The following is a 25,160-nucleotide window of genomic DNA, read 5'->3' as shown; positions in this document are numbered from 1 at the left end:
GCTATGGCGACTTGTTCTCAAGAACTGTAAGATTTCCTCTGCCATTAGGAGTAGATGACTATAAGTGAGGATTGTGGGGATTTGTTTTCTTTTGGGTTCGTTTTGGGTGTTTTTTTTTCCCTGTAGGTATTTGATTTATAACATAATTCCTCAAACTGTGTTTAAAATACTTGTAAAATCTTTGTAAACATATTTTAATTGAATTCCTTGGGAAATGAGAGAGCTGATTAAGGTTCACATTAGTCAAGATAATAACAATAAGGATTTTCCGGAAGGAAATTGGAAATTTACAAAAACACAATTCACGCCATGTGACTTCATGAGAGAAATTCCATACACAACATTGGTAAAGAAGTTTTGCATGTGCTCCAGAATGGCTTCATTGAATCCATCTGGTCTGTTCATAGATAAGTAAAACAATGAAGTAAATAAAAAGATCCAAAGAAATCAACAAAGAATTTTTATTCCCCAGCAGTGGCAGAGTTTATCACAGACTCACGTAGCATATTTGCTGTTTCAAAAGCAGCTGCACCATTTTTCATGCAGTTCTTAAAAATATAAGAGGATCACGAGGAACATAAAACCCTGTGCATGTCAGTGCTAGCCAATGGTTTATCACCCTTTTTGCTCAGATACCAGACTGTCCATGGGGACATCACTCTCTGGCTGCTACTCTTTGCTCACCAATCTCACTGGTCAGTTTAGTTCTTAAAGCTTGTGTACTTCTGTTTGTGAATGCTTTCAGTCGTGTTGGTACAAAATTCAAACCATCCCTCTAAATCCTAGCTCTTAATGCCATTGGTTTAGTTGCTGGTGATAAATTGAAAGTTTGTCCTCGTTGACTGAATGTTCTATATTAATTTCTGCAAAATATATTCCATCTTGCTATTTGTTTAAAATTTTAAAATTAGGCTTTTAAGAAATGTTTTAGAGACAGCATAGTTAGAAAAATAATGCATAAAGCAGCATTTTGCTGACATGCATCATCAGGCAAGACAATATGAAACAACTTTTCCTAAATGTATATGTGATCAACTTGATCCTTTCTCCTCGAGAGCTCAAGGAGCAAGGATAGGGGATGTCACTATGGATAGTTCTGAATGTTTTGGATACAGCTGCCATTTGTCAGCCACAGCAGTCCATGAACCAGTAGAATTTGTTGCTGAATGTATAGGCTGTTGGATCTCTACTTTAAATCCATTGGGTACTGCATAGTGCTTAATGTAATAATTTGATTTTTTAATGTGAAATATTCCTAGGAAAGCTTAGGACTATGTTATTTGGTTGGTGGATATCAAGAATAAAGCAGGATCTGGTATTTGTGCTTTTTGGAAGAACCTAGAATGATTACCCACCAGCTGGCTAGCCTACATAAGTGGGAGTTTGTCGATAGCCTTCAGGAGTTCATTGCCTTCCTGGAGCTTGCACAACAAAAAATGAAACTGCCTTGTGGCATTGGCTTAACCATCCTTTTATGAAATACTAACAGCACCAGGTATGACAAACTGCTTTCTTTGAGCTCTCCAGGAGCAGGGCCAGCCACAGCTTGAGGCATTTCCCAATGATGTGTCAAGTGATCAATCAGTCACAGCACCAGTGTTTTCCCCTTTAAGGCATGTGTTTCATCACATGAGAAATGACAGAGCTGCTGAGCTAATCCAAGACAGTTTAGAGTGACGTGTATTAATTCAGGACCATACTTAAGTGATATCAGTCCCTTCAACATTCCATCATAGATGTATAACACATGCTTAAATACTTATTTCATTAAAATCTGTTCCGCATATGTTGGTTGCCCCAATTCTTCCAGAAACTTCCAATGAATGTTTATTAATTACTTCACCTTCACATGTCCTGGGCAATCGTTGCTGCTTTTTAATAATTTCCTTCTTAACAGAAATTTAATACTCCTAGAGAAGTGAGTAATGGGAAAGACTATTACTGCTGTGTGCATTATAAATTAAGAGCATTTACTTCCCTTGAAAATACACAACAGTTTTGTGCTCTAAGGAGCATTCTGTTTTTGTGTAAGTTGCTATAAGGGAGGTTCAACTTGTCTCAAAAGCTTAGTAAAAAATCTTTCCCTTAGAATTTTTAGAGCTGCCAAATTATAAAAAGGGTCCTTCCAGAAATCTTCCTCCTGAGGCACAGACCATTTGTCAAGTCCACTTCTCTGGCTACATCAGTATTATTGCACACACATTCTAGGGATAGTTCTAAAGCTTTCCATTTCAGCTTTAGTGGGTGAACAGTCTTGTTTTTCCTCAGTAATTTGGCACTGGAGACATGATAGAATACTTTTATCTTCTGTCTCAATGATTTTGCCTCGCAAGAAGTACTGGAGTCACAATACACTTTTATCTTTTGCCTCAAAATGTGCAAGGACATTTTCCACAGGTTCCCCATACATTGTTTGTAAAAAGTGACTCACTATGGCCTAACAAGCAATGAAATCTTCCAAACCAGGGAAAAGTGGATGGAAGTAGGTTGAAGGCTTTGCTGATGGAGCTGATAGTGAAAAAATGGGAAGAAGAAGGTGGACACTCGACCACCCTAGATACCACTGAGCTGGCCCCCAAAGAGACATTAGCACATATCTATGAGACCTTGAAAAACAATGAATATGTATGCCAATGTACTGCATATGTATGTCCCAACTGTTCAACTGTAGAACTTGAACTCCGAGAGGGTGTGCTTGCTTGTCAAGTTGCCCTGTGTGAGCCATGGGGAATAAAGGAGTGCTGCTTTCAAGCATCACACTGGATTTAGAGAATTTTCTTCCCAGATTTCGGGTGACACTCTGATAATATTTAATGTTTACTCGTAAATATCTTAATAATTCTTACAACACTGGGGAGTCTTACAAGAGCTGCAGCCGCAAAGGAAGGATCTAGTACTTGCTTTCTGAGAAATGGCAGCAGCCTGGGAACCTTCCTAAGACAGGGAGAAGGTGAAGGCACACTCACCAGTGTTGTTTCTAGTTAGCCAAGTATCTTCTGAGCAGATTCAGAAGCATCAGGAAGATAAGGGGCTTCACAATATGTTTTTGTAACAAGCTTCCTCTCAATGTCAAGGGAAATTCTACAGCATAAAATTCCCAAGCAAGGAAGAAATTGGACTTTAAAAAAATTGAAGAGGATTCTGGCTGGAGGATGGAACTGTCCAAATAAAGATGCGTATGATTTCTTTGGGCTTTTGGGAGAGAAGTACTGAATGTTATGATGTGAAGCCAAAGTCTTAAAAGGTAGGAAAACACCAGAACTAACATTGGCCATGCACAGTTATTTCAGCCCCTTTTGTGAGTGGAATTTAATGTTTTAGTTGCACAATCACAGCTTGCATTTTTCTGCAGTCACCTTGTGCTCTCCAGCCTCCCACAGTTCCATCAGATGGATGGACAGCTATTCAGTTTCTTGTTCTATGTTTCAAAATTTACCTTCGTTATAATCTGCTAAAAAAAAGTGCAAAGAATGAGCTGCTATTATCTAGAACCTTCTGAGCATGTAAGAATAGCTGTTTACATGTTTACATGACAGATTTGTGCAAGGGTAAGGCAAAAGGTATGTCCTTCATATGAAGGCCACCTATCTTCTACAGTCCCCTCTTTAAAGTATGAGACCACTGGATCCTCCAAAGCCCATTACATTTTCAAACCTATAAAAGCAGTGCATCTTGCTGATCTTGCCTTCAGAAAGACATTTTATGTTTTTGCAATATAAAGGATAATTTTTTATCTGAGGTACACTTTCAGTATGGAAGATATCTGTTTGAACGGTTGTTAGAAGCAAGGAACAAAAGCATTTACACAGAAATGGAAGAACAGCGTAACACTCTTGTCTGCAAAGAGCAGAACACTTGCATGGAAGCGCATGACCCAAGCAGAAAGTTTAGAGGCACAGCTCCAGTTCGTCTGGCATTTTGCTGCTGCCGAGTGCAATTACAGCCACTGTAACCTATTTACTGTTGCATTGTGCTGCTGCAAGAATCCTGAAAGTGTCAATTCAATGTTCTCTTATTGGCAGTGATAAAGTCATTCGTGTTGTTCCTGAGAGCGAGAGGGAGACACAGATCCTGAAGGCTGCATTTAACAGGCTTAAGGTGAGTTTGATTATCTTCTTTTTCCCATTTTTGTGGAAAACTGCACTGGTTAAATGCCTTTAATTTGTCATTTTACTTCAAGCTATTTAATTCTCTGGAAAACAGCCTTTTCCCATTAAATTCTTAATTTTTCAATAAAATGGCAAAGGAACTGGATTCATCATGCCTGATAATTTTAACAGAAAACACTTACTGCCTAAAACAATATACATGACACACTTGCAAGTTTGCTGGTTTTTTCCCCTCCCACTTCTTGCCAGCATACACAATTGCATGCTTCATTATCTAGCTTGATTTAATTTAAAATACTGACTTCAAGATATGAACACATACAGAAGTAAGAAAAATAAAGTGGCTTTAGACTGGGAATATCTCTAGCAGAATGTCCACAGGCAGGACTCACTGGCAAGCCAGAAACCGTCTTCCTTAGCCTTTTCTTGAAGATATAAATGAAAAGCTTTGGAGTGAGATCCTACCTGGTGCAACACAACATAAATGTGCTCTGCATTGCTAGCAAAACTACCAAAGGCACAGGCGCTCCTTCTATAGCAATCTGGCTCAGTATCACAGACAACAAAGGAGATTACCCACAAGCAGGACCCCAAATCCTTGCAACAGCAAAGCAAGGATTGTGCCGTGCACATGGACTTAGCTTAGGCACCCAGGGATGGATGAACCTCATTAATAGTCTCCAAAACAGAATAACCAAAGCAGAAACAAAGAAGTAGCAAATTGATCATGATGTTGAATTTGTTCCAGGTGTTGACCGTGAGTCCCAGGTTCTGCTGTTTACCTGTGTTGGCTTATGCTCTGCAGGAGGGCAGCAGCTGACTTTTCCCTATAACTGTGAAGGTAGAGCAGTTTGATGGGCAGCCTTAGAAGTAGCACAGACACAACAAGTTAAGTAATTTGGCAGAGTGAACTCAAGCCTACATTTGTGTCTGGCTGACAAGAGCTGTATGGACACTGCCAGTGGATCACTGTGGTAACTGTCAGTCCTGGGTAATATAGTTTTGTGTCACATCAGTAGTATCAAAGTGTTGAGAGCATGAGCAAACACCTTTGCTGTTCACTGCTTTCAACTTCAAGCAAACTACTTGGCAAACTGCAGTGAATCTCATTCTGTGTTACTGAGGCCTGATATAAATGATTATGTTCTCACTGGGACAAAGAGTGAAAGTGCATGTAATTTTATAGTCCAGTAGTTAACACCAAGGATACAAGCAAACCAAATCTTAGTCTGCTTATCAAATTGGAAAAAAAATGGAGCTCCTAGAGCTCTCACATTAAGTGTTCCATCTTTTGGTTTTGATGAAGCTTTCTTGCTGCTGGTTCGTAAGAAAGAGGACAGAGCCTTACACTCCAGACCCCAGGGGAAGACTCACTGCAGAGAATATCCATCAGGTGAGGCTTGATGCCTCACTAGCTTTAAGTTGGTAGGCTGAGGCTCTCTCCATCACCTCTACATTTCTTATTGACATGTTTGGTTATTTCTCCACTTAGGATACTAAATGTTGCTCTTAAGGCATTTGGCTTCCATACACATTGCATGAGGAACCTCAGTGTTCAATGCTATGTGTTATAGTGCTTTGCACTGTAATGCCCAAGTCAGTTAAAGAATATCATCTTATAGTTGTTTCTGCAGAGTTTACTAATGTCTCAGGGAGACTTTGGGCCTGACCCTCAGCTTTGAGTGTTACAGTAAAACCCCAAAGAGGATAATCATTTCACTCAAATTAGGAAAAAAGTCTAACCATCAGACCAAGAAATACATGTGGAAGCTGTTTTTTGCATTAATTTCTTCCCTTTGGATACTGAAACATAAAGAGGGAGCACATATGTTTTTTCCTTTCTCCTCATATTGCAAACCCTGCAAAGCAAAAGGGTTACTCACCTTCCTGCAACTGTTTCTCATTACAGAGCTCCCTTAGGCTCCCAGATGGAGATTCGTTCACCCAATTTCATCAAAGTGGGAGCAGTAGAAACTTGAATAAATAGTTGCATGCTACAACTCTGAGAACAGGATAATAAAATTTTGGCAAAGTGCACTGGAATCTGACTAGTTAATTAGAAAATGATTGATTTTTACGAGGTAGGGAGCTAAGGAGGTTGATGGGAAGATTTTTTAAAATATAAGACAGTACTGACACCCAGTTTCATGAAAACAGTATGGATTTGGCTGCTTTTTAGGTCTTGGGGCTGTCCCATCTGCAACTACTTGACTGCCTGTCTACATGTGGTCAGAATCACAAATTCATGGGACCAGAGAAACATAGAAAGGTTGAGGTTGGAAATGACCTCTGGAGATCAGCTAATCCTGAACCCTGCTAACTAATGTCCACCTGTGTCTGGGTGGTTTTTTAATATCTCTGGGGAAGGAGACTCCACAACCTATCCAGGAAACTTGTGCCAGTGCTCTGTCACTCTCATAGCAAATAAATTTTTTTGTTGTCTTCAGATGGAACTTCCTGTGTTCCACTTGGCTCCTGTTGCCTCTTGACCTATCACTGAGCACCAGTGAGAAGAGTCTGGCCCAATCTTTTTGGCACCCTTCCTTTCAATACATTGATCAGACGCCCATTGAGTGTTCTGTTCTCTAGGATAAACAGGCCCAGCTGCCCCAGCCTTTCCTTCTATGAGAGGTCTCATTACAGTTTCTTAATCATTTTAGTAGCCCTTTGCTGGATTTGCTCCAGAAACTCCATGTATTTCTTGTACAGTGGAACCTAGAACTGGATGCAGTATTCCAGTTGAAGCCTCACCAGGACTAAAGAGAGAGGGAGGATAACCTCTCTTGACCTGCTGACAAGATGCTGCATAATGCAGCACTGTGACCTGACATGCAGCAAAATAAAGATCATTCCAAACTGTACTGGTAGAGCTAGGACCTGGAAGTCGATCCCTCCAAAAACCCAGAATAGCATTTCACCAGAAGACCACACTTCCCAGAATTTCATCACTTCTGATCTTCACAGAGAGGTGTTATTGGTCATGTGAAAATGCAGAAACAGCATCCTCTGAGTGCAGTGTGCTCCATAACCACTGGTAATGCATCGGAACAAGCTGCACATTTTCTACTCATTTCTTAATAACTGTCCTTACCACTAATCGTTCCTGAGCATATTTTGTCATTTTAAGTCTGCTCTGGCTTCTTTATTTCTGCAAACTGCTCAGCTACAAAGATCTCCTTTACTTCTAGGGGTATTACATTTCTTGGTAATAATATAAAATGAACCCACCGCTGATAGTTTTTCCTAAGAAAATCCCATGGCATCGAATATTTTAAAAATGTATGAAAGCATGGAGAAAGTGCCAATCTTTTTTATCCTTCTAGAATGAACTATCTGTCATTTGCCTCACCTGATCTGGGGAAAAGAAAGAAACACCAGGGAAGTCAGGGAAGAGGCGGGGATGCCATGCTGCACCCAATGCCATAGAAGCCAGCAGGCTGCAACCTCCACCGCTTTTGAGGAGAGTGTCAAGCACAAAAGGAGTCTTTTCTTAAATGTGCATTTATAGAAACCTACACTGAGTGTTCCTTGAAGGATGATCTTGGAATTGGCCACGTCTTAGTGTGCTTGAAATATCTTAAAATGTGCCCTCACTGATTAACTTGGGCAGTAATGACAGGCTAGCCATTGTGCGAGCGACAAAACCTGCAGCAGAGGCTGCGTGGATACTCAAAGACTTCAGTCCACATGAAAATGTTTGATCACAAACAGCACTGTTGTGCTCCCAGTATGTGAACTAAAAGGCTAACTCAGACTGGTGTAATCCTTTCAGACTTTTTAACCTTGGTATTTGGAGCTTCTCAGGATAGATATTTGCCCCCCTCCCTCCCTCCTCCAAATGAATAAATAAACAAATAAAATCCATGTAACGCTTATTATAATAAATCCCTTAAACTTGCCTGGAGTAAATAGGCTCTGCTACAGTACAAATGCCATTGTCTATACTGAATGAATAATGGTTAATGTCATTCCACACGTTTAACTTTTGGTTCATGAGTTGCCCAAAGGCAAATCACATTAGTCATAATCACTTGCTGAGTAATTTCCACAAATTAGTTTTGCTCTGTAGCTCCATTGCCCACAGTGCTTTGTTATTAATCATTATTATAAATTGATGATTTCATAGCGTACTTCAATTAACTTGTACGTGACAAAATGTTGCTTTTTTTCCCCAATGGGCGATCATAGCTTGCAGACCTGAACTGCCATTAAAAATAGCCTGCCTTACAGTAGAAAATTTGCCTGCTGTGAGTTCTGTAAAGTTGTTTAAATTTCTTTGAATTCAACAAATTAACTCAAACAAACTCATCCACGGTATCAAAGCAAAAAGAAAGCATAAATGCACTGGGTCGTGCTGGCTGCCATCCAGCCCGCAAAGCAGCAGGAGGTGGCTCTGACCCATCCAGGCGCAGTGGGGCCCTGCACTCCCCCTGCAGCCCCCGCTCTGTGGACACAGTGCCATCATCTCAGAGCAGTTTGTCAGGAAGTTCTTAGGCACCTCAATCATTGCCACATCTGCAAGTACTGCTTCTTAATGCAATATGTGCCTGAGCTCCTAAGAAACAAAGCAGGTAAGGAGCCTGCCATCGTTTAAGGCAGAAGGTCTCAGTTTCTGGTTTTCACCCAGTGATGAAGGCAGCGGCAGCTGGAAGCCACTGCTCTGCAGAAGGGGGAGATGCCACGAGTCAGCAGCATCCCTTGTCTCCGGTACCTTCCTGCATCAAGTTTCTTTCAGTTTCTCTGGGGAAGTAAGAGCAGAGTAACCAGGCTTCCCACTACCAGCACCACTGCACATCCTTAAACACCTCTTGTGCAGTGCCTGTGTCTGAGACCACTGGGGTGGATACAATGGTGAGTATGGTAGGGATGAATGGTGGTGGAGCTCCTCCTCCAGCTTTCACGTAAGAACATTGCATAGCAGTTTTAAGGCAGGTTTGCATTCGGTTGAAATGGACTAAAATGCAACAAAATTTTTAACAACTCAAGTTCATACACACGGAGTTCTTTCTTTCTAATTATTGATCACTGTCATGGCTCCTGAACTGATGGCTGCTCTGATACAATCATAGGCACTGATCTAAAATCCTATCCTGCTGCAATCCTTTGCTGCTATCTCATTTTACTGATACGACACAAAACTTTACTTCTGACTCAGTAATGCTATTTTTCAGATTCATTCTTTTCATCCTAACCATTTGCAAGTTGTTACAGTCGTTAACAAAGAAAGATAAATGTTTATGATGAGATGGAATGACCACAGTATCACAGAACTGCCCAATCTCTGTCCTGCAGGGCTCTTCTCATCCATCCCCTGCCCCTCTGCCTCATATCATCTCCACTGACTGCCCCTTGTCTCTAGCTCTTTCTTGTTTAGGACACCATCTGAGAAGACTAATGCTGATTTATGAACTTTTTCATGGTTTTAAATCTGTTGGACTTGACTGACAGAAACAAATGTCACATTCCAAACTGCTTTGCAAAGAAACAGATTTGCTCAGGTTCTCAGAACCCACAGATTTGGTTTATCTGCTCCAGAATTTTCTTTCATAAGCATTATTTTTGAATTGCCTCTTTATTCAAGCCTTGACTGATAACTTCTACTCTACCAGTGGTCTATGAGCACATTTAATCACATATGCCTGACTGGAATTGGTGTTGTTTGTATAAGCAGCAAAGAAGCTACTGCTCTGTGAACATTCCTGGCATAATAGAGTCAGACCACTCATTCTTCAGTAGGTTTTACAAAAGAAATTCCTGGGCGCAGCCAAGCACTTCTTCAACACTGGGAGGAGCCAGCCAAGCAGGTCTTGAAGCCACAGCTCCTTCCAATTGTTTTCTAGCCTCTCTAGCAGCTGCTTATCCATTGTAATTCCTGAATTGATCCTGTCATTGCAGTTCAGGGAATCAGAAATATGGGGCAAAAAGATCAGTTGGCTGTAAATCTGATCATTTGCAGCTCCAAATGCAAATGCTGAAAAAGACTTCAGAGAGCAAAAGTTCATCTGAAAATGCAGTAAGAACGCATTGCAGCCTAAATGAAGCCATTCGTGCCCTGCAGAAGGGCAGAATAAGCTCAGTAGCCAGGGCTTTGCTCATTTTACTTTGGATATATTACGAACATCTTGTACTTACACAACCAGATGCTTTAGTCAATTTTAATCTGACTTACACGGTAGTCAGATACGCACAGAAGGTTTCAGATACAGATGGACCATCATGGGGTTATATCAATATATCAGAACAAGGGTCTATAAAACTACTTTCCAGGCTCAGAAGGAAAGTACTGTTCCAAGAAAACTTTAGCAGGAGATTGAAGACAAAAGCAGAGAGCCCAGGTATAACGAGTACGCACACGAGTTCACATATGATACAGGAAGCCTGGACTTTCTGAGGTGGGAGAAATCTGCTTTCCCTTTAACTGATGAGGAACCTTGAGTCCAAGATCAACAAAGTCATCGCCCAGCTCCCACTGCTTCAGTAGGAGCAGGACCAGCCCAGGGCTCATTACTCCAGTTCTCACTCAGTGCAGCAGCAACTACAGAATGAACCAAGCCATAAATAGTTTAATAAGAAACAAAAGAGAGTTTGGGTTGCTTTGTTTGTTGCTGCTTTTTTTATGAGTCTGCTAAAGGATGCTTCACATCTTTCAAATCTTCTTAGCCCATTGGCATCTGTACTTGTGGGAACAAGCATTCAATTACCAAATAGTTGTGCCATGTGTTTTACTCAGTGACTCTCTTGAGGAACAACCAACAAGTTCTTTTATGCAGTGTGGTGTCCTGGGTAAAATTATATCAGTGTGAATGGAATAGCAAGATCTTTACTGTGTTATACTTTCAGAAATACCTGCAAAACGCAAGACCTCAAGACTCAGTAAAAGACCTCTCAGTAAAAGGCTGTTCCCAGTCTTTTACTGCCAGTATTATGACTGCTGCAATTCAGTGAATCAATCTCGATTTATTATTCTTAGCAGCCTCACTCAAAAGCAAATAAATACTGAAAAGTTAGAGCCAATTAAATGTCTAGTGTGCTAAATCAGAAACTTAAATTACTTTGCACCAGCATCCAGGACTACCCTGTAAGTCCTTCTAGAAAGCATAAAGAATCTCTTGCTTGTTTGTTGCATGTAAAGGGAAGCCGAAGGAGATTTGCAGTCAGGACTGTCAGTAAAGTTCCTTAATTGGCAGGGGCATGTGGGCATGAAATAATTCTTGATCCTGAAAATATCCGTAAGGGTGACTACATTTACAGAGGAGTAGTTGCAGTTTTTTCAGGTGAACTAGAGCACAATTATAATTATCTGCCTACATCAGATTCAACAGGACTCATTCTCCTTTCATTCATTCTTTGCAAGTATACCAGAAGAAGTTTAAAATGTCATTCTGTTGCACACCGTATATGTCCATGTGTATTCACATGTGCGTGACTCCATTTCTTATGTGTTATGTGATCAAGCTTTGATAGTAAGACTTCTGACAACATTTGTGAAGCTAGAGCAGTTTCCAATTCTATTCTCTATTTTCTACTATGGTATTTTAACTGAAAATGTATCTAATGAGTTTCAGCACTGTTTAGGGTGTTTACGTCTATACATACGGATGCGAATGCAAAACCTATACACCCTGACAGCATTAATACTTGCATTACTGACTGTAAATTCCCTTTCACAGGAGGATCAGAAATTGAAAGCCATGTGAGCTGGTGGCATCATAACAGGAATTGTATTCTGAACCTTACATTTAGAACACATCTAATGTAACAATACATCTAGAAGTAGATTCCATAGTGATGTTAAGGTCTGCTTTGGCACCCGTTTTGCTCTATACAACTTAATAAGTTCAATAACTGTAGTTGCTATGTAATAAAAGTGTAACAAAATTGCTATCTTTGTGAGGTACAACAGAGACAAAATCATGTAAACACTTTTATCCAAATAGTAGATGTGAATTATGGCAATTACCGTAGTTAGTTTCAATGACATGCATCAGTCAGCTTTTCTGATCTACACATGATAACAAATCAATTGAGAGCACCAGGCATTGTCCTTACATACTAAATGAAAGAAGAAACTAAGAAAATTTTAAAAAATTATGAACAAGTAGTGAAGAAAACTGGAGGCTGCTGCCCAGGAAAATGGCTTTAAATACAAAGCATTAGGTTTTTTTTATTTTACTATCCACTACTTTCTATTATACTAAGTTCTGTGATCTGAAGAAGTCGGGGAGTTCTTTCAGTGACTTAAAGGGAAAAAAGGAGTGTGGGATCAATGCAGTCATGTTTGTGGGGAAGAATAAGGAGACTGCTTTCTTCTTGGGTTCCCCTTCCACAGACACAGAAGTAGTTGGAGGGAAACATGGAATTAGTAATGAAAAAGCTCCCTGCTCTGGTTTCTGTCTCAGCAGAGCAGTGAAGATTTGCACACTATTTATGACAGATAGGATTACAGTGAGAAAATATTTGTCTTATTGGAAAATTATTTGCATAATTTTTAGTTCTGGAAGAAATTCTGAATTCTCTTAGCTCAGCACCCAAATCTTCTACAAATATTTGTCCCTTTTGCTGGTGTTGACTTTTCTTTGTTATGCTGAGCTAAAGACGTGGCTAATGGGTTCAGGGCTTCTGCAGTTTGGAAGTTGTCCAGCTAAAAGCTAATACATTTACACTGTTGAGCTATCCTTAACACCTCAGGTTAAAAAGAAACTACCTATATGAAACCCAAGGAGCACTGTCTTTCCTTAGCATAAAATGAATCCTTGCGACTTCTATGGGATGAGTAACATTGGAAAAAGGATATGAAGTTAATAAAGAGTACCTACTATGTAGTCACAGTTAATAATGTGTCGTATTTTCTTTGTTAAATAAATCAGTAACTATTTAAAAACCTCTGGGAATAGGTTTCTCTCTATATGCTTTTACAAATGTTCATAGAAGGTGACACTCACGCCTCCAATGAGATTCTGGGAAAGAGCGTTCAGTGGGCATCTGCAGAGTCACCACTGAGCCTGAGAACGAGCACTCAGAGTCACACTGAGCGCAGCAGCAGGTTCCAAGTCTGATCCTGCTGAAAATCCCCACCTGGGCAGGATTGAAACCTCCAACTCTCCAAGTGCAACTCATGACAGATAGGAGAGGACTTGGAAACAAGACTGTTGGAAGGTCCCAGTCAAATGAAATGAGAATATCTAGGGTTGAAGACATACTCTAACTTGCATCTCTTCTTCTCAAGATGCCAGGTAAATTTTGATGTTCAAATATTTGGCTGCATGTTCAGACAGTTCAGTAGGCTTTCTGCATCTGCTTGTTCTGGTTGTTGAAGAATCTTCTCAGGACCCAGCAAATCCCACCACCCATGAGAAAATACATGTCTGTTAGCACTAGCTGGTACACATCCAAAATACTATGTAATAGGTAATGCGTAATGTGTGGGGACAACAACATACTGTCGTAGATAGTTCAAGAACAGAAGAACACCATTTGCTAGCCATATGCTAACACAGAATTGAAATACGAGGCACTCTTGATGGAGGAATGATGCTGAAAGAAGAGTGATGACTGCAATAGAGCCCTTAGTACCCACTGGGGATGCAATGACGAGGTCTCCTAAAACTGACAGTAAGTAAAAGATGATTGGATATGCTCAGTTCTGACATACCTGCTTTTCAATCCATCTTCTGTGTATCTTGTTTTCATGCATGGTCTCCATGCCATGTCAAGGACAAGTTGGAAGTTGCAACATAAAATGTCTGTTGGAGAAATGTGTTTCTTGTTATATGTTTTACAGAACAAAAGCAATTGAAGTGGTGCTCTGAATAGCGCAGGTAACATCTCCCAGATGAGTGCTCAATACTTTGTTTACATTGCAAAGCATACGAAGGGAGAGTCAGATGAAAGCAAACTGTCCTAATAGGGAACTGGGTCAAAGAGGAGTGGCTTGCATTCTAAAAATGGGATGTTTTTGTCTCACTTCCAGGACAATGTTAGTAATGAAATACTGTTTTCACCACCAGATTCAGGCATGCAATGCACTGCTGATTTCATCAACTAAGTAACTGGTTCTGGTTTTTATATTCCCTTGTAGCCAGTAATCTGAAGGACAGCTAGAATACCTCAGAAATGAAAAAGCTCCATGATGTTATGAGCAATGATGTGAATAGTTGTTGGCTTATCCCCTCCATGATAGTGAAGAAACCCCACAAAATGAGTCCTGAGTAACTATCAAGAACACAGACAAGTTTCAGGTGTATCTCAATTGTCTTTTTTTTCTTAATATTTGTAATTTTTATTTCCAGATTTGTATGTGTAGATATCAGGAAACACTTCAGTTGCATTTAGTTTGCATATAAAAATGTGTTGCTATTTTTATAAAGATGGTTCACACATAGCTGATTGATAGGCTATTACTCCAAGAGCAATGGGGTTTTTACCCTCTGTGCTGTGTGCTTTTAAGAAAAAATCTTAGAATCTTAGAAAATCTCAAATATACACTCCTAATTACCATGTTTAAGATAAACTTTATTGAATTAAGGGGGAAATTCACTGAATGACTATAATTAATCAAAATAGAAATGATGGATAGACTAACAAACATAAGGTGTTAGCACAGTGAGAGGATCTTTATTTATAAGTTACATTTAGCACCATTTAATTCATGAGTTCAGTTTCTACTGACCATCTGCCATAGCTGCTGTCAGCTTCACCATCCTCAAGAACTTTGCCAGTCCTGGTTTTGGACTGCAAAAGATGCTGCGCCCACCTGGCAAGATCGGATAGATCTATAGACCATATTGCACCAGCATGAAGAAGAGAGAGGTTTTGGAAGGAATAGAAGAGGCTGCTGCTGTGTTTCAATCTTTTCCTTACAATGTAGTGGACATTTAATTGCATTAAACTGGGCTGAAGATGCTCCTGCTTGAGAGGCAGTATCAGGTCAGATGCCTTCTTGACAGAATATTCTTACTACCACCTGAGACATGGCTGGAACTAACCCTCTCTTCAGGAGTGTACTCTCTTCTCCAAGTTTTGTAGCAAGACCAGGCAAGATGTGCTAAATATTTCATGTTCTGGGCTAAAATTTCCAAGTGTATTTCATATTTTTCAACAGAAGAAAGTAAAACCTTAGGTATGTTCAAGTGTAGATTCCACAGTAACTGTGCTATCAGTTAGTAACTAGCATGTTTTTTTAAAGATTGTGAACATTTCACTGTATCAGTCCTATCATTTTGTCACTTTCTTTAAAATTACTGATTAGATCACAGTTTCCTTCAGAACACTGATGGCTTTATGTTACTGAGCTCTGATCTATTTATTGTCAAGAATAAAATGGGCACACTTTGCAAACAACACTGGTATATGTGATACTTTCTACCTCTCCTGAGTGTTCACATCTTTTAGTGCTCTAGTGAACACATAAAGTGAACACTTTGTAAAACAAATTTAAAAAACGATCATGGACTCCACAGGAAGAAAAACAAAGGGAACATACAGTGGTCTGTTGAGGTGCAAGAATTTGGAGGTGGATTTTGTTTTGAGCCATTTGAGGAGGCATTGAGTCCCTGAGGTCATTTTTTTTTCCCATTGGAGAATCTACCATGAGAATTTTGGCAAGCTGGAGGCAATCTTTCCTCAAAACTTGCTCCATTCCCCACAGATGTTCAGCAGAACTAGTTAATATGATTTTATTGTCTATATTATGCCTAGAGTGTTTGCCTGCATAGCTTCAAGTGTCCCATCTCCTGGATTTCCCCACCTACACTGAATACATATGAATTACAGGTTGGTTCCTGCACTACAGGTGGACTTGTGGCAGCCCAGCAGCACCTTCCACATCTCTGAAGGTACGGTCATCGATGTGCATGTGCCACAGAACACGTCCCGAAGTCTGCTACCTTACCTCCAGCAAGCCAACATCCACTACACGTAAGCCTGTGTTTCACTTTCTGTGTATCTCTGCAGAGATTTGGCCTCCCAGGCAGATCTACCACACCAAGTACGCTTGAAAATATGTTCTACATAGCAACTAGACTGGCAGGCAGATAGACATTGCCAAGAAAACAACCATTTTAATGGAAGAACAGAAAATCTCCCACGGGAAGGCAGTTTTAATTAAATGTCCTCCTTTGGAGTCAAGCTTATGTGTTTTCAAAGTATAGGAAATCACGTCTGTGATTGAGAACGGGTAATTACTTATTCTGCAGTCTGCTTTGCCTCTCCCTGTGTTCAGCAGGAGCCAGGCTTGTTTACAGTGTGCTGTAAATGAGGAGGTAAGCATTCATGAATTATAGAGGGACATACTAGTTCTGTCATATAACACTCCATTCCTAGTGACCCATTTCAAGTCCTATGGAACAAATACGTGTTCAGGATCACACATCATTTACAGTGTTTCTTAAAAGCATTCAAGACTGTTTTTAAAGTGTACTTGTGAAACGTATTTATCAATTTGATACACTAGACACGAGTGATGATCTTGTCATTAAAGCCTTTTCAAGTGCAGTGCGGAAGTACCCGGGTACTCAGCTGATGAGTTATTTGTATTCACACCAGCATTTGCTGAATAAAGCCCTACATGAGGCTATTTATACTTATTTCTCAGTGAGAAGAGAATGGCACAAAGCTTATTGTATGTTATATGTGCTGGTATCAAAATTACATTTTTATTACACCCCCAGTCTCTTACTAATTCGTCATTTTAGAAATATGAAAACAGACATAAGGTAATTATTTACACAGGCCCAGTAGCTGAAGGTCAGAGTTACTTTCATGTGGGTTTTACACTGCTTCAGGGTTGTTTACATTTAAAAAAGAAGATAATGGTTTCTGTAATTGTTTTCCTGTGCTTACAACAAGAAGCCCCTTAATTACGGTGCTCCAGCAGCTGCATTCACATCTGTTCCTGCTCACAGTAAACCCCATAAATGATATGACAGAAGGACAACTATGTGTCAAAAATACCCATCATACTTGGAGAACTTTATGTAGGTTGCAAAAGAGAGCATGAAAAGATAAGAACTACTAGAGCTAGGGGTCTTGGCAGTTCACCTAAAATTGTACTATGTTACAAACACAGGAATTACACTACTTTCACTTTCTAAAGGGCCTCTGTGACACTTGGTGTACATGAGGTATGTGCCCTTGAGGAAGCTGGGCAGCATTTTGCTAGGGTCAGGCTGTATCTTTGCTCTTCCCCTTCATCTCCCTGCTGCCCATTTGGAGACATTTGCTTGTTTCCAGACATTGGATGCGCAGCTTCAATCCCTGGAAAGTCCTGGATGCTGTGCATGTGCTCGTCCTGACTTGACCCCTGATATCTGTGCCTCAGTGAGAGCTTCCAGGAGGATTTGTCAGGAGAGGAGCAGCAGGTGTAGGCTGAAGCTGGAGGCAGGCTGCTGGGGTGGACAGCCAGTGCCTAAAGACAGGAAGCATTAAGCAGATCTAATAATGAAGAGGATGAACAGCCTTGGCCTGAAAGACAGGCCGTCTGTCCCAGTGCTTGACTCTATGACAACAGGGTGAAATAGGATGAGAGATAATGGCCTCAAGTTGCTCCAGGGTAGATTCAGGTTGGATATTAAGAAAAAATGAGGCATTGGAACAGGCTGCCCATGGTGGTGGTCTTGGTGTTCAAGAACCATGTAGATGTGGCACTGAGGGTCATGGTTAGTGGTATGGTGGTGATAAGTTGACGGTTGCTCTAGATGATCTTAGTGGTCTTTTCCAACCTTAATATTCGATGATTCTATGAACAAGATGGCTATAAATAAGGCAGGTATCAGGTGAACATTTGCAGCACCGAATTGTCTAAATTTTTAGTTCTCTGACATTTAGGTTGTGTTCAATTCTCAGGAAATTAAGAGCCTCTGGATGTTGTAAGCACACAGTACACAATTGTTTAAAAGTAAATAAAGACTATTTGGAGTACAGACACACAGACATTTGGGAGCTGTGAAATTGAATCTAGCATTGTAAAAGCAAACAGAGCTCGATCCTGGCAAGTGCTGACATTAATTGGAAGTCAGCACAGCAGGCGAGCATTGCTTTAACATATTAGATGTTCTAATGATTTGAATAAAACCACTGTTTTAATCTAATTACAAGTTCTAGTGTTTTACCAGACTGGTCTTGTAAGTGTATGGCAGTTAGTAAGTCAAAACTATAAGTCCTTAGTTTGCTTAATAAAAATGATGTAGAACAGCGTAATTCCTAATTATGTAGTTACTTCCCTGTGACATTTTAAGAATGTCAATAACCTTTGCTTTGTATGCAGATAGAAACCTACACTAGATATTAGGAAGAAATTCTTTATTGTGAGAGCAGTGAGACACTGGAGCAGGTTGCCCAGTGAGGTTGTGCATGGCCCATCCCTGGAAGCATTCAAGGCCAGGCTGGATGGGACGTTGAGCAAGCTGGTCTAGAGGGAGGTTTCCCTGACTGTAGCAGGGGATTAAAGGAGATTTTAAAGGACCCTTCCAACCCAAACCATTCTATGATTCTATAATTTGATTGTCTTTGAGGATCTGCTATGCTGTTTATTTTGGAGCTAATTGAATGCAGGTTCTTTCCATCTCTTTCTGATCATAGAACTAATGCCTATAAGATTTTAAAAGGCCGGGTGTGAGCATCATTTTACAGGAACGATGAATAAGTGGTATAGCAATCACACACTGCCATGCTCTAGGAGTTCATTCCAAAGGTCGTGGTAATGCCAGCAGCGCCCTCAGTTTTACAGATATCACTGTTGCTGTTAATGACAGTATTCCCAGCTTCTGCTGCTGTGTGACAGACAATCCACCCTCTATTTTTAGATATTTTCTATACTATACTTTTAGATGTGCATCATTATTTAGTTTTGCAATAAAACAGGAAAATGTTCAGCCTTTTCTGCCTTTCACTCTTAAAGCAAAGACCCTCCCACTAATTATGCAGGTGTATTTGCATATTTGTTACACTAACTTAATGCTGTTCCATGTTTTTCACAAGTTATTTTGAAATAACTGGCAGACCACTTTTGCAAAGTAGATAAATGCAAACAACAAACCATATTTAAGACCCTTTCTTTGCTGTCATTTGTTGCAATTCGCAGAATAATGCTGTCAAAGTCTCTATTTTTGCCTCTGCAACTTACAGGTATATGTAGTGTTTCATGCTGGTACAACGCTCATGAGAAAATGTATGCATGTCTTATTCTAAGCCTGAAAATATGATTTTATGGTTTTCAAATCAAAGTTTGAAGACACATAGTTACATATAACTAGATTATAAAAGATGACAACAAATGCTGATCCATGAACAAATGAAAGTGGCTTCTTCTTCACATTGGCTGCATTATTTACATCATTCTGCTTTTTTCTCTTAAGAAGTTCATTGTGTTTTTTGAAGGCACTGTTACAATTCAAAGCAAGAAGGCTATTTATGTGACAGCATATATTCAAATAAGCCTGAAGCACTGTAGTGTCATGATATAACAGATGATGTAGCATCAGGATGTTTTAGCTCCTGTGTATTTCTTCTAAATGTTACTGTTTTTCTGCTTTAGAGTGTGTGTTCTACTGGCTGCTCAGAATAAGCTCTATCTTTTATTTCACCTAGGATTCTCATATCAGATCTACAGAAAGCAATAGAAAACCAAACAGAACAGAGGGCATCTAGGCATCGAAGGTCTCTACCTGCATATAACTACGAAGTATATCATTCCCTGGAAGAAGTACGTGGAAATTCATATTGCACCTCGTATCTGCTACACCTCTGTCTTCAATGAGGCTGAAGTTTCAGTCTCTGTAGAAGCAATAGTTGCTTGGCTATCTTCAAAAGTGTGCTAAATGCCTCTTCAGAAATAGGTGCCTTCTTAAAATACATGTGTATATTGTTATGTATTTGTATTCAAGGCATATATTTACATGTAACTGTCTCTGACAGCTTCTGAGTTTTGATTTTAAAATCGACTTTTTAATGCCCTGTCCCCGGAGATATTCAAGGCAAGGTTGGATCAGGCCCTGGGCAACCTGGTAGCTGTGCGTGTCCCTGTTCATTCAGGGGAGAAGGACTAGATGACCTTTAAAGGTCCCTTTCAACATTAAGGATTCTATGACTCTATGATTCTGATGTATTAAGAGAGTTCAGTAAGCAACTGCTCTCACTAAGTTAAGTAAGCAATATGAGCAAATGTTGAAGCATTTGCATGAGGCATCCAAAGCCTTAAAAACGTTTCAGTACAAACTCATGTATAAGATGCTAGCCTGAAAGATAGCTGGTAAGTAGTCTATTGATTTTGGTGTATTCACACAGTTTCAGCATGCACCAAAAGACGCTGAACTGAGCACACAGCTGCTGTGCCTCAGTGAAATCTGGTGCCTGTGAAACACTAATAATGCTGACTCCCACAGGTGCTCCTTGCTTACTGAATCTATTTACCATCCCGTGTCTTGGCAAGCGGATGTGGGCCTCCTTCCATCTATTCTTTATATTTAATGGGAGCACCTGATCAGCTTCATCCCCAGATTCTTGGTGAACAGCTAATGCATTCCAATACTAAAATGGGGAGAAAAAGAAAAGGAAAAAAAAAAGCGTACAGGCTGCTTTTAGCCTCTGGCAATATAAATATGGGAGCCCAATTGTAATTCAAGTATGAAAACAAGGACAAAACAAATAAGACAAAAATAAAAACTACAAGAAAATCCAAAAAGATTCTGAGGACTGAGGACTGGGAGCTGAGGTTATTTAATGAGTTACAGCTACTTCCCATGATGTGCGAAGATTGAAGCAACGATTTTATTTCTGTATTTGCAGATCGAGGAATGGATGTATTATCTGAATAAAACTCATTCAGATCTTGTTCATATGTTCTCTGTTGGAAAATCCTATGAAGGAAGACCACTGTTTGTACTTAAGGTAAAGATTAAGTGCTTGTTAATCAGGCTACTTTCTGTGATCAGTGGCAGATGGTTACTTATATCAGGTGCACCAGAGATGCAATTTACCAGGGTTTCCTAAAGGATGAGTTGCCAAGTCCTAAGTGTATCTCTGAACTTGGCCTTAAATGAACCAAAAAAAAAAGAATTGTTTTAGGCTGGAAAATTAAAAGCCCTGTCCTATTCACTTGGATTGATATGCATGCACCTAGCACACAGCAGGTACCATTAGCAGGGTTTGGATTTAAGGAAGCTGGAAAGTTTTGTGGCCAATCTGTAAAGCAGTTATGCCAGAGAGGGACCCCAGAGGGTTCTGGATCCCTTCTCAGCACATGCCACACACACACCTGGTTTGGCTATTGACAAAAGTCCAGGACTGTGTGCTTTCAACTCAAAATATTAGGATGACAGAATGACAAGGTGTTAACACAGTACTAAACAAGTTACTTTCAATATAATTTTTATCCACTGTTGAAGAGTTCCTAAAATTTGTTTCTCCATTAAGGTGTTCCTGCAGCATTGTTTCTCCTCAGCCTGTTCCATGTGATAGTTAAGAATTTCCTTCCTTGACAAAGAATAGATCTCACTTTTCCTGTAATGTTTTGCTTGTTTGTTTGTTTTTCCATAGATCAGGTTCACTATCTTGGCCATACCTGCATATCATCAATAGTCTGTTATCTTCATATTACTGTGTCTCACTAATGTCATAAGATCTATTGATAAGTCTGTGAATATTCAAACTTCAAGCTAGGTAAAAGATCACGACCTTACAAGAAAGCTGTCTGGATAGACTGCGGGATTCATGCAAGAGAGTGGATTGGCCCTGCCTTTTGCCAGTGGTTCGTGAAAGAAGTAAGTATTTTAAATGATTTAGAGCCATGCAGTCCTTCAGTTCAATAAACACTGCTTATTTGCTATAGCCAATCCAGCAAAGTACCAGTATGAACCATAGCTATTACTTTACTGCTATTTTTTTGTTGTTGTTTTTAATTAGTATTTGTGGAACATGAGGTGGTTGGTAAATTAAGCTGATAGTGACAGCCAGGCACAGTTGGGCACAGGACAAAAATATGCCAGACGTACATTGGCAGAGATGTGAAGCAGGATTTTATTGCAAGACCTAAAAATGTAATTCTGGTAATTGTCCAGGTAAATCAGTGCCAGCATACTGACTCAAATGAGTTCAGCAATCCTATTGCTTTAAGGACTGAAATTTAAAATAAATAAATAAATAAAAAATTCTCTTTTGCATAATTCTATAGGAATAGAGAGCTAAAATTGTATACAAATGTCACCTAAAATGTTCTCTGAGTATCATGTGATTCCTCCAGTGTTTCTTTGATTCTGTGTTATCAGATTTATACTCCTTTTCTCTTTCATATCCAAAATCTAACCTTCATATCCATCCCCCTGCCATTTTTCAAATGCTCAGGGAAATCAAAGCACTTGCAATTTTGCATTCTACTCATGCGATGTTCTTTATGTATTTATTTAACATTGACTCTTAATCTCTTCTGATTTGGGATTCATTTCAGCTGCATGATATGTTTGCAGGATTTTGACATTTTGCCTTAGCCAAAAAAATTTTGCTGAAGATAATATAAGCTGCATAGTGTAGACTATTCTTTAATGAAATTTACAGAAGTCAAATAGGGCTTCAAAAACAAACAAACAAAACAAACAAACAAAAAAAAACAGCAGATGTAATTTGAGTATTTTTGCATACAGTTTTTTTTATACAAAATATGTGATGCAGAATCTTTATTTGCAATGTCCTTTCTACGAACACAGTTCTCACTTTTTTCACTTTCTCTCTCACTCACCTCACTTCTCTTTCACCTTTCCGCTGTGAATTCCACAATTCTGACTTAAAGTATCTGCCTTTATTTTCTGGGATGTCTTCATTCAGCAAAAAATCCTGACCCTGTAAGTTACTTCTTGAGATTAAATTTCCTTATCATGAATACTCTAGGATCATAGAAAAGAATCATAAAAAGCCTTGGTTGAAGGGACCTCGGAGATCATCTGGTCCAACCTCACATCCTAATGAATTGAGACTGTGTCTTTACTACAGAGATAGCTAAGATGATCTTATTACCAGAAGTCACAGCAGCAGCATGCACAGCAAGTACTGAAATAACGAGGCCACTATAATTTAGGCTGCTGGTGCATGGACAGGCTAAACCAAATCCAGAAGTTGCTTTCCAAAGTTGTATGCAATGATAATGTGCCTTCTTATTAGGACTGTTGTTATTGTGAGGGTGAACAAACTTGCAAGTATTTCTGAGCAGCTCTCCTTCCCAGGAGAACAGGTTGCAGGAAAGCAAGGAGAGGTTTGGAACAGACAGACATTTGTGGGAAAGCCTTCTGCTCAAGTACATCTTCCTTATGGGGATTTTAACATAAAGTACTACAATGTGACAGTCAGGTAAAAATTGTGAGATTTCTCTGTAGAGCTTATGGAAGAATATGGCCTGTGCATGTGTATGTGGAAAACCTTCTGGCTGTTATTTGAGATCTTCAGAGAGTAGCTTGCTAGTAGGAATATTTCACTAACTGTATAAAGGCATTTTCCTAGATTAAAGAAAGATTTTACAGAACTGAAGAGTTACTTGAGACTACAAGAATGTACAGTTCTGCACATCTTGGTCATGCATTGCCTTTTTTCACCAATGACAGACATTTTCTTCTTTTGTTAGAGCAATATTTCTATCCAGCATCTGGATTAAGAATTGTTAGAACAATATTGCAATCCAGTATCTGAATAAGAATTGTGCTTGTAGATTCATTGTATTAAAGTGGCAGGGAGGGTGGGAGGGACAAGAAAATTAGATTGATAACGTTAGGATAATGCTTTTCTCAAACGGATTAGGCATTTTGAGAATGAACTCTGGGAAAACTGAAGGTCTCTTTGTGCTTCAGACTCCGTAATTCTGTTTCTCTGGCAAACTCCCTCCCATAAGCATCTCAGCAGCCCAGCAGCACTTTCCATCTTCCCTTGTGCCTATGTGCAGTTCTGAGAAAGGGCAGTCCTCTTGGAAACCAGTTTTTCCAGGCATGTCTGTTGACTCTAAGGAATAGCAACATGAGCTCATTGATTTAAGGCAAGCAAAAGGAGAAATTGGATTTATGTGATGTTAGCTTTTTTTCTAGCAGGAGCAGCGTATACTGTATTATTGTATTGTGCAGGCAATCTGAAAATGCTACCTTGCTTTCACTTCAACATGTAGCCTGTGCCACTTGTTTCTATTGCTACTGTCAGACTACTGAGGGGCCATAGGTACCCTGTGGGCCATAGCTGGGGGCACTGGGGACCCGAAAGCCCATCCCTTCCCACCATCCCAGACAGAAGCCCCAGGCAATGCCAAGACCAGGCTGGGAAATGGGTCTGCAAGTGGGCCTGGCTTAGTGGGGTCCATGGCCAGCAGGACTGGGCTGTGAGAAGTGGGGATCACCCCTGCTGTGAGTTTGTTGTGGTGATGGCCCCAGGGGATTAATGAGGCCCTGGGCAGGATTGGGGAGCCTTGGGGTGGACAGGACCAGCATGAGCTGGGGCAGCCCTCAGGGCCCTGGCAACCATAAGCTAAGGAAAAACATATGATTGCTTACACTGAAGCACTGAAGCACTTGACTTTAATTTCAAAGTCATTTTGTACATAGGAAACCTCTTGACCTAACTGGCAGGTCTGTGGGATTCAAGACATAATTCACCTCCTGGGGAATCCATACTCCAGTTTACCATAAAACTTTCCACGAGATTTAGCTTAGAAAACAGCCTCTGCATATGAATGTACATTCAAGCTCAAGACTTAGCCCAGCCAGCTTGGGAGCCCCTGCTATATTCCTTGTGCTCCTGAAAGCAGCAGGTTCAGGGTGCCAGCCCATTTTCTGTGAGCGTGGGATATATCACCTACCTCTGTAGGGTGGAGGTGCCATTGGGCAGTTGGTTTTTAGTGGCTTGTTGGGTTACAGGCAGAAGCATCCCACTTTCTCTAAAGCATCAGGAGATGCTCAGCCAAGCACATCCTGACTCCTATCTATATGAAAATGCAAAGCAGACCAAGGCAGAGTAGACTTGGGAAATGAGCATTTGGGGCCACAGACTGGGAAGGCAAGAGGCTGCCTGCTACTTGAGTTTATTCTGGAT

General features: G+C 40.1%; 1 protein-coding gene across 1 annotated transcript in view; it reads left to right on the top strand.

Annotated features, from left to right (window-relative positions):
• Positions 1–25,160, top strand: part of CPA6 (carboxypeptidase A6) — an 88,701-nt gene that overhangs the window by 40,565 nt on the left and 22,976 nt on the right. The window contains exons 2-6 of the mRNA XM_042869489.1: positions 4,023–4,098; positions 15,901–16,025; positions 19,695–19,809; positions 20,892–20,993; positions 21,761–21,865. Of these exons, the coding sequence (XP_042725423.1) occupies positions 4,023–4,098; positions 15,901–16,025; positions 19,695–19,809; positions 20,892–20,993; positions 21,761–21,865 (523 nt within the window). The remainder of the gene's footprint in view (positions 1–4,022; positions 4,099–15,900; positions 16,026–19,694; positions 19,810–20,891; positions 20,994–21,760; positions 21,866–25,160) is intronic.

Source organism: Lagopus leucura, unplaced genomic scaffold (assembly GCF_019238085.1).
Source record: "Lagopus leucura isolate 7727_CA_CO unplaced genomic scaffold, USGS_WTPT01 Super-Scaffold_100002, whole genome shotgun sequence".
In the NCBI taxonomy this organism is placed as follows: domain Eukaryota; kingdom Metazoa; phylum Chordata; class Aves; order Galliformes; family Phasianidae; genus Lagopus; species Lagopus leucura.
The sequence above is the reverse complement of the archived record's forward strand: the minus strand, read 5'-3'. Positions and strand labels throughout refer to the sequence as shown.